Source organism: Propithecus coquereli, unplaced genomic scaffold (genome assembly GCF_000956105.1).
Source record: "Propithecus coquereli isolate 6110/MARCELLA unplaced genomic scaffold, Pcoq_1.0 Scaffold205, whole genome shotgun sequence".
In the NCBI taxonomy this organism is placed as follows: Eukaryota; Metazoa; Chordata; class Mammalia; order Primates; family Indriidae; genus Propithecus; species Propithecus coquereli.
The window spans coordinates 310,728-321,352 of record NW_012145523.1 but is presented as its reverse complement, the minus strand read 5'-3'; the positions used below and the strand labels follow the sequence as shown (position 1 = coordinate 321,352).

The 10,625-nt window shown below is 34.9% G+C and overlaps 1 protein-coding gene across 1 annotated transcript in view; it reads left to right on the top strand.

The window, feature by feature from the left end:
* The window catches only part of DNAH14 (dynein, axonemal, heavy chain 14), a 324,896-nt gene that overhangs the window by 251,268 nt on the left and 63,003 nt on the right, over positions 1–10,625 (top strand). The window contains 2 exon segments of the mRNA XM_012644036.1: positions 2,279–2,438; positions 5,082–5,213. Of these exon segments, the coding sequence (XP_012499490.1) occupies positions 2,279–2,438; positions 5,082–5,213 (292 nt within the window).

The following is a 10,625-nucleotide window of genomic DNA, read 5'->3' as shown; positions in this document are numbered from 1 at the left end:
CTATATATTTTTTGTTGTCTGGCTAATTTCTTTCTATTTTTAGTAGAGACGGGGTCTCGCTCTTGCTCAGGCTGGTATCTAACTCCTGAGCTCAAACAATCCGCCCGCCTTGGCCTCCCAGAGTGCTAGGATTACAGGCATGAGCCACCACGCCCGGCCCCTCTTAGCTTTTTCTCTGGAAGATACTTCTGAGAAAGGTCAGCTCAAATCCCCTTTAGCCTAATTTCTGATCAACAGTGAGTCATAGTGATTAAGCACATGGGCTGCAATACCAGGCTTCCTAGGTTGGAATCCTGGAACTGCCACCTTCTAGCTGTATAATAACCTCCCTCTGCCTGAGCTTCCCTTTTATACAACAGTGATAACAGATGTTGAGAGGATTGAATGAGTTAATACATGTAAAATGCTTAGAACAGAGTCTAGAATAAGGCAACTGCTCAATAAAGGTTACTTTCCTTGCTAAGAGGTTTCCTCTGGCCAAACAGGCCCTTTTCCTTGCCTTAGTACTACAAAAGCTAAAGAAAACCAGCTTGTTCTTGAATTCCTTTCACATATCTTGTTTGTTTGTTTGTTTGTATGTTTTTAAAGATTCCTGCTTGTGATTATTGCTAATGTGCATTTCATTTGGCCCACTTACAATGCCACATAAATGAGGATGCTTTATAATATCATCTTTGTTGCTAATCTTAGGACATGAAGCAGAGACACCTGGCACATGCATTCTCTTTCCTAGCTTCCATAATCAAAATACAAACAATTGCCCCATGACAGTTTAATCTTTTTCCATTTTGCAACATTAGCCACTAGAAGAAGAGAAAAGATAGTAGAAAATGCAGATTAGGGTAAATGAGGAAGGATCCAAGGTAGACTACTTCTGTCAATAGAGGAATTTAAAGCAGATTTCTAGTATAAACAGGTCTCACTTTGAATCAAATATTTGTTCCAGGAAAGTGGCACATATATTGAACTATGGTCATTTTAATCCTATTTTCCCTTTAATTTAAATTAAATGTCATAGATAATTGCATCTTAATTTAGCTATATTCACATCATATTTGTTTTAAATAGAATCAAACCTGGGTAAAATTGAGGAAAAGTTTGTCGTTGGAGCTCTTGTTTCTCTTTTATGGACCTTGTCTCTCTTTTCCCAGTTCTTCTGTTATCTTTCTTATTATCTCAACAAGGCCAAACTGATAATCTCAGAAAAGAAATCTGAAAAATTAGTTCAAAATAAGGCATTGATGAATTAGTTATTCAGTACTCCTGAAAACTATCTTCATTTTACAAGTAGACTGTTAAAGAGAATAAAGATTAATCCAAATGATCACACAGATGAATACATAGATCAGAATTTCCAGTTATGAAATTTAAGGCAGGGGACCTTCTTGGTAGCCCTGTAGGTAATGTCATACATGTAAAGTTCGCTTTGCTGCCTTTATTCTTTTAGGAAGTCCGTGCAATTTTCATATGTGGAGACTCATTACCCTGGGTGGACCCACACCCTTGTTCCAAGTCCCAAATACTGTTGCATGGCAACCACCACTCCTCATGGTTTCTCACTGAAACTTGTATCTTATGTTACTCTGATCCCAGATTTTCCAAGTGTCAATTTCTTACCTAATTGTCCGGGAGCATGTCAGTTGATTAAGAGACAGCCTCCAGTGTTTCAAAAATGAACACCTTATTAATGACTTGAGAGACAAATTCTCACCTACCTCCTTCCCTTGACTCTATTGTATCAATTATCTTTATGGTGGGAATTTTAGGTCTGGATGAAGGAAAGTCAGAGGATGTGTTTAAGGAGCGTTGGACATTACGGCACTCCTTAAATCACAAGAATAAGGCTGACTTCCACTACCCCTCACACACGCATACACGTACACAGTGTCTCTGTCAAGTAGTCATCAGTAAATCAACACTGGAATGAAATAGGAGTGTTCCTATTTTTAAATAACTCTACAGTGAAAACTTTGTAATAAAAAGAATCAGTCTCTAACTCTGATGTTCTATATACATACATATATGTGTGTGTGTGTGTCTGCATATATATACATATATATTGGTTTTATGCATTCCATCTTCCTAAAGCAAAGATACCCGTACATTAATGATATTCAGCTTCTAAAAGATACACAAATAGTGAAATAGTTGTACATTGACAAATAGGTTTCCTTATCAAAATACTTGTTATAATCTGTGTATTTTATCTTCTGAGATAGCTTATAGGGTACATTTGATTTTAGTTGTAAAGTAATTAGATTTTCACCATCTATTACAGAGTATACACACGGCCTCCCTTCCTTGTGCTGACTGTCATGAATGCAGTGTGTATTCTTCTGCAAAAGAAACCTAACTGGACAACAGCAAAGTTACTTCTTTCAGAAACTGGTTTCTTAAAAAAATTGATTAGCCTTGACAAGGACAGCATACCTGATAAGGTAAAAAGTTGAACTCTAATTAATATATAACTGATGCATCCCCATCCCTCATTTATAATATATGGAGTCAAATAGAAGTATTAGAATCGGAATTCTATATTAGAATTGGCAGACAATGGTAAGAGTCAAAAGATTAGAGATCAAACTGCATATCGAAACTTAACAAGTTTCTTAGAAATGTCAAGAAAAAGCAACATGTCACCAAAATCAGAATATGTCATGTCTCAGAATCTCTTTAAATAATGAAGAATAAAGGACAATAGTGATTGCATTATACTATGAAAGTACAGTTTGTGTCTAAGACTTATTTTTATTAGTGTAACAAATGATCATACAACAGCAGATGGCAGACATTGTTCTGAGTACTTTCCAAATATTAATTCATGTGGAGGGAGATTAAGGCATATAAAAAATTTAAAGAAAAAATAAAGTATCCTGGAACCTCTAGTGAAGGGTTTTACTGGAGCAGATTTAATTTAGAAGAATGTAGATTTACTGTAGGACTTCAAAGAGGAAGAGGGCAGGGCCAAAGTCTTGGGCAAGCAGCAGACTTCAAGGCCCTGGTAGTGTGAGGCCGGCCCTGCTGGATGGGTGAGTTTTGTAGAAAAGAGTATGGCAAAGTAGGCAAGAGGTTACAAAGTCTTGGTCCAAGGCAATGTAGATAGAAGTGCAGAAAAGGCCAAATGCCATGATGCAGCCATAAGCCAAGTAACTCCTGGAACGCCAGAAGCTGGGAGAAGCGAAGAATAGATTCTCTCCTAGAGCGCCGCAAGGAGTCAAGCCCGACTTTGATTCAGGCTGCCTTTCAGACTTCTAGCCTCCAGAACTGTGAGAGAATAAACTGCTGTTGTTTTAGGTCACCCAGCTTGTGGTAATTTACTACAATAGCCACAGGAAACTAATACAGATTTTGGTACTGGAAAGTAGTTGCTGCTATAATAAGGACCTAAAATGTGGAGCTGGCAACAGATAGGGACTGGAAGAATATCCAAACTGGAATATTGCATAGGAGCTGAGCTGAGAGCTAAGTTTACAGGCAGACTAATCGATTTGCAGGCATATAGATAGCACTGTCCTAAGCTGAGGGGGTGAGTACTTATTAATTCATTCAATAAATATTTAAAGAACATCTTCCTTGTAATAGATACTATGATAGAGTAGTTTACATGCCTTGCTGTGTGAAGCTTACATTGTAAGGGAAGACACACATTAAACATCTAATTAGACAGATAATTAATTAGTTACAATGATGGTCTGTGCTGTTGGGAAGCATAGGATAATGTCTACCTAAATAACAAACAGAGAGAGCCTCTCTTAAAGAAAATGATATTTATTCAGGAACAGGAAATTGCAATGGGAATGTGTGTACTATAGTAAACTATGTGCATATTCAGGCAGGTAAAGGAAGACAAAGGTTTTTAAAGGAAAAATGAAGAGGATTACTCAATTGTTTTGAATTAATTATCCTTGGCCACAGGGATCAATAACAAGGTGCCAGTCTGAGATTGGACAGGCAGTTGCTGAGCAGATGTCCTCACAGAAGTATTTTTGTGTAAGGTTGCAATGGCCATTGTACAAGTTTGCAGATTTTGTGGTCTTTTGTGATCATTTTTGTTACACATGAGAACCTTCTCTTCATGGCCTTCCTTGGCTCTATTTGTCATGTGGTTTTTTTAAACACAAGTGACTCTATTTTGATTCTGACAACTTTCACAGTAGTCCATGAACAACGTGAATTTTTTGGCACAATATTAGTGTTGATATCCATATTATCCATAAATTAATGCAACAATGACTACTCTCTGAAGAATTCTTACCAAATATAAATGCTCTGTGGTGGTGTTTAAATAGATCTTTCAAGCTAAAAATAATTAATACCTCATCTAAAGAAATGATGAAAGACCTAACAGTATTTTAAATGACAATAAGAAATTATTAGAGAAATGGACCACCTGCCATCTAAATTATTCAGGAAAATAATTCTGTTCTTCCAGGAAAGAGAGGAAATACCTGGATGGAAAGGAAAAAGGAGTCTCAGTCTGAGAAAGACTTCATTCCAATTTTGGTTCCCAAAAGTAGATTAGAAATTCTGTATATCTAAACTAAGTGGCACCATTTAGATGAGGTGGATCTGCAGGCATGTGACACAGCTAAGCTAGAGATTGTCTTCATACTGGAGCCCCAGTGTGCCTCAGGCCACGCTGCCATCAGTGACTAGACAGACCTTTCAGTAGGGACTATGCCCTGCCAGTATGCCACCTGAGGGACAGAAGGTAGAGGATGCTATTCCTAGTCACGTCATACCTAAAGTGTGTGACGAGACATCAGACCTTTTTAGACACCAAATTCCCAAAGCTGGAGAAAGTTAGCATGTTTTCATTTTTATTTTAAAATGGAGTTTCTTTTTTAAAACTGTATCAAAGCTACTGTAATAACAACAGAAACAGGAGAATATTTATAATAGAAACTTTTCCCCTTCCCAGTACTAGGGCCATTTTTGTGGCCAGGTATATATCTCCTATTCCACTTTTGAAAAGTAGTTGAATATTTCTTACATGAAATAAAATTTCAATCTAATGTAGATTGGGAAAAGCTTCAGATCAATAGTATTTCTTTCTCATGTAATACCTGTATTGTCTCTAGGTTTTCATGAAGCTGAAAAAAATTTTAATCTTACCTGATTTCAACCCAAACAAGATTGCTTTGGTTTCCGTTGCTTGTTGCTCTATGTGCCAGTGGGTGATAGCTTTGAATAACTACCATGAAGTACAGAAGGTATGCTTTTTCCTCCTAAGTATCTATAGTGATTTAGAAGTAAAACATCAAAGTCCCAGAAATAATTTTTCTTTAACAGTATTCAAATAAACTTCTATGGAAAGAATACCTAATGAAAAACACTTCAATTGAATATGCTATCCTAACTCACACAAATGTCATGCTCCGATTAATTTTTTTATTTGTGGCAACTATGTTATTATTTGTTTTTTTAATATGTTTTACCATAATAAGCTACTTTACATCCCACATGTAAACATAATTATAGGAAAATTTATTTTAATGGTTGACACTTATAAATGTCTTTGTTTAAATTTATTTCATTTTTATTTTTAATTATTATGGGTACATAATAGTTATATATCTTTATATGGTATATGTGATGTTTTGATACAGGCATACAAGGTGAATTAATCAATCAGGGTAACTGGGGTATCCATCACCTCAAGCATTTATCATTTTTGTGTGTTAGGAACATTCCAATTCCACCCTTTTAGTTATTTTAAAGTATACCCTAACTTATTGTTGATTATAGTCACTTTGTTGTGCTATCAAATATTGTTCATTCTAACTATCTAACTATATTTTTGCACCCATTAACCACCCCCACTTTATCCTCCCTCACCCTGCTACCCTTGCCAGCCTCTGGTAAGCATCATTATACTCTCTGTCTCCATGAGATCAATTGTTTTATTATTTAACTTCCACATATGAGTAAGAACATGCAAGATTTGTCTTTCTGTGCTTATTAGCTTATTTCAACTAACATCATGTTCTCCAGTTTCATCCATGTTGTTGCAAATGACAGGATTTCATTCTTTTTGTGCACTTAGGTTGATTCCAAATCTTGGCTACTGTGAGTAGTGTTACAATAAATATGGGAGTGTAGATATCTTTTTGATATACTGAATTCCCCTCCTTTGGCTATATATCCAGCAGTGGGATTACTGGGTCATATGGTAGTTCTATTTTAGTTTTTTGAGGAATATCCATGCTGTTCTCCATAGAGAGAACTTTAACTTACATTCCCACCAACAGTATAAGTGTCCCCTTTCTCCACATCCTCATCAGCATTCGTTATTGCCTGCCTTGTTGATAAAAGCCATTTTAAATGGGATAAGATGGTATCTCATTGTAGTTTTCATTTGTATTTCTCTGTTGACTAATGATGTTGAGCATTTTTTCATATTGGACATTTGTATGTCTTCTTTTGAGAAATGTCTATCAAGATCCTTTGCCCATTTTTTAATGGGATTATTTGATTTTTTTCCTGTTGAGTTGTTTGAGCTCTTTATATATTCTGGTTATTAATCCCTTGTCACATGGGTAGGTTTGCAAATATCTTCTCCCATTCTGTAGGTTGTCTCTTCACTTTGTTGATTGTTTCCTTTGCTTTACAGAAGGTTTTTAGCTTGAAGTGATCCCATTTGTTCAATTTAGCTTTGATTGCCTGTGCTTTGGGGGTATTACTCAAGAAGTCCTTGCCCAGACCAAGGTCCTGAAGTGTTTCCCTAATGTTTCTTTTAGTAGTTTAACAGTTTCAGGTCTTAGATTTAAGTTGTCAATCCATTTTTATTTGATTCTTGTATGTAGCAAGAGATAAGGGTCTAGTTTCATTCTTTTGCATATAGATATTTAGTTTTCCTAGCACCATTAATTGAAGAGACTGTCCTTTCCCCAGTATAGGTTCTTGGCACCTTTGTCAAAGATAAGTTCACTATAGATGTGTAGATTTATTTCTGGGTTCTCTATTCTGTACCATTGGTGTATGTATCTGTTTTTATGCCAGTACCACGCTGTTTTGGTTACTACAACTCTGTAGTATAATTTGAAATCAGGTAATGTGATTCCTCCAGCTTTGTTCTTTTTGCTCAGGATGGCTTTGGCTATTCTTGGTCTTTTGTGGTTCCATGTAAGTTTTAGGATTATTTTTTCTATTTCTGTGGAGAATATCATCGGTTATTTCAATGGGGATTGCATTGAATCTGTAGATTCCTTTGGGTAGCATGGACATTTTAACAATATTCTTCTAATCCATGAACATGGAATGTCTTTCCATTTTTGTATGTGTATCCTCTTTCAGTTTTTTTCATCAGTGTTTTATAGTTTTCATTACAGAGATCTTTCACTTCTTTGGTTAAGTTTATTCCTAGGTATTTTATTTTATTTGTAGCTATTTTAAATGGGATTATTTTCTTGGTTTCTTTTTCATACTGTTGATTGTTGGCATATAGAAATGCTACTTCTTTTTGTATGTTGATTTTGTATCCTGTAACTTTACTGTATTTCTTTATCAGTTCTAATAGTTTTTTGTGGAGTCTTTAGATACAAGATCATATCATCTGCAAACAAGGATAATTTGACTTCTTCCTTTCCAATTTGGATGCCCTCTATTTCTTTCTCTTGTCTGATTACTCTAGCTAGAACTTCCAGTACTATGTTGACTAACAGTGGTGAAAGTGGGCATCCTTGTCTTGTTCCAGATCTTAGAGGACAGGCTGTCAGTTGTTCCCCATTCAGTATGATACTAGCTGTGGGTCTGTCCTATATGGCTTTTATTGTGTTGAGGTAAGTTCCTTCTATACCCAGTTTTTTTAGAGTTTTTATTATGAAGGGATGTTGAATTTCACTGGGTACTTTTTTAGCATCAGTTGAAATGATCGTGTAGTTTTTGTCCTTCTCTCTGTCAATATGATGTATCACATTGATTGATTTGCATATATTGAACTATTCTTTCATCTCTGGGATGAATCCCACTGGATCATGAAGAATAATCTTTTTAATGTGCTGTTGAATTCAGTTTGCCAGTATTTTGTTGAGGATTTTTGCATCTATGTTCTTCAGAGATATCAGCCTATAGTTTTCTTTTTTTGTTGTGTCTTTGTCTGGTTTTGGTATCAGGGTGATATAGGCTGTGTAGAATGAGTTTGGGAGTATCCCCTCCTCCTCAATTTTTTGGAATAGTTTAAGTAGAATTAGTATTAGCTCTTCTTTGAATGCTTCGTATAATCCAGCAGTGAAGCCATCAGGTCCTGGGCTTTTCTTTGATGGAAGACTTTTTATGACTGCTTCTATCTCATTACTTGCTATCAGTTTATTCGAGTTTTGGATTTCTTCCTGGTTCAATCTTGGTAGATTGTGTGTGTCTAGGAATTTATCCATTTCTTCTAAGCTTTCCAATTCACATAGTTGCTTATAGTAGTTAGTCTCTAATGATCCTTTGGATTTCTGCAATATCAGTCGTAATGTCCTTTTTCATCTATGATTTTATTTATTTGGGTCTTCTTTCTTTTTTTCTTAGTCTGGCTAAAGGTGTGTCGATTTTGTTTTTCTTTTCAAAAAAACCAACTTTTTGTTTCTTTGATCTTTTGTATTTTTTGTTTTAATTTTTCATTTATTTCTACTCCGATCTTTATTACTTCTTTTTCTCTATCAATTTTGAATTTGGCTTGCTCTTGTTTTTCTAGTTCTTTGAGTCACATCATTAAGTTGTTATCTGAAGCTTTTCTACTTTTCTGATGTAGGCACTTATTGCTGTAAACTTTCTTCTTATTACTGCTTTTACTGTATCCCATAGGTTTTGACATGCTGTGTTTTCATTTTCATTTGTTTCAGGAAATTTTTAAATTTCCTTCTTAATCTCTTCATTGACCCACTGGTCATTCGGGAACATATTATTTAACTTCCATGTGTTGGTATAGTTTCCAGTATTCTTCTCGTTACTGATTTCTAGTTTTATTCCATTGTAATCAGAGAAAATATTTAGTATGATTTCACTTTTTTTTGTTTTTTTTAAGACTTGTCTTGTGGCCTAACATATGGTCTGTCCTTGAGAATGATCCATGAGCTGAGGAGAAGAATGCATATTCTGCAGCTGTTGGATGAAATGTTCTATAAATATCGATTAGGCCTATTTGATCTATAGTGCAGATTAAGTCCAATGTTTCTTTGTTGATTTTCTGTCTGGATAATATGTCCAATGTTCAAAGTGGAGTGTTGAGGTCTCCAATGATCATTGTATTAGGGTCTATCTCTCTCTTTATCTCTGATAATATTTGTTTTACATATCTGAGTGCTCCAGTATTGGGTGCATATATATTCAGAATTGTTATATCCTCCTGCTGAATTGACCCCTTTATCATTACATAATGACCTTATTTGTCTCTTTTTAAAGTTTTTGTTTTGAAATCTATTAATATTTTGTCAGATAGATAGATAGCTACCCTTACTCTTTTTTTGGTTTCCATTTGCATGGAATATTTTCTTCCATCCCTTTATTTACACTCTGTGTATGTCTTTGTAGATGAAGTAGGTTTCTTACAGGCAACATATAGTTGGCTCTTGTTTTTTAATACATTCAGCCACTCTGTATCTTTTGATAGGAGAGTTTAGTCCATTCCCATTCAATGTTATTATTGATAGCTAAGGACTTACTACGGCCATGTTGTTATTTGATATCTGGTTGTTTTGTGGTCATCTCTTTCTTACTTCCTTCCTGTCTTCCTTTGTTACAAGTAATTTTCTCTGGTAATGTGTCTTAATTTCTTTCTTTTTATTTTTTGTTTATCTTTTGTATTTTTTTTTATTTGAGGTTGTTATAAGGCTTGCAAAAAACATTTTATAACCAATTATTTTAAACATATGACAACTCTGCTTATAAACAAACAAAAAAAGCAATGATAAATCTAACAGAAATTCTACCCTTTAACTCCACACCCCCACACTTTTTAACTTTTTGTGTTTCCATCCATATCTTTTTATACTATCTCCCAAAAAATTGTTATTTTTGATAGGTTTGTCTTTTAGTCTTCCTACAAGATATAAGTGCTTTAATACACTACAATTACAGCAATAAAGTATTCTGTATTTGTGTAGGACAGGTCTGGTATTGATGAAATCCCCCAGCTTTTGTTTGTCAAAGAAACTGTTTGTTTCTCCTTTATGTTTGAAGGATATTTTTGCAGGATATAATATTCTAGGGTTAAGCTTTTTTTCTTTCAGCACTTTGAATATGTCATGCCACTCTCTCCTGACTTATAAAGTTTCCACTGAGAAGTCTGCTACCAGATGTACTGGAGCACCTTTATATATATATATTTTTTTCATTTTTCTTGCCTCCCTTAGGATCTTTTCTTTATTTATGACCTTTGGAAGCTTGATTACTAAATGCCTTGAGGTAGTCTTATTAGAGTTAAATCTGCTTGGTGTTCTATGACCTTCCTATACCTGAATGTTGATATCTTTCTCTAGGTTTGGAAAGTTCTCTGTTACTATTTCTTTGAATAAACTTTCTACCTCAGTTTCTGTCTCTACCTCCTCTTTAAGGCCAATAACTCTTAGATTTGCCCTTTTGAGGCTATTTTCTAGATCTTGTAGGCATGCTTCCTTCTTTTTTATTCTTTTTTCTTTTTT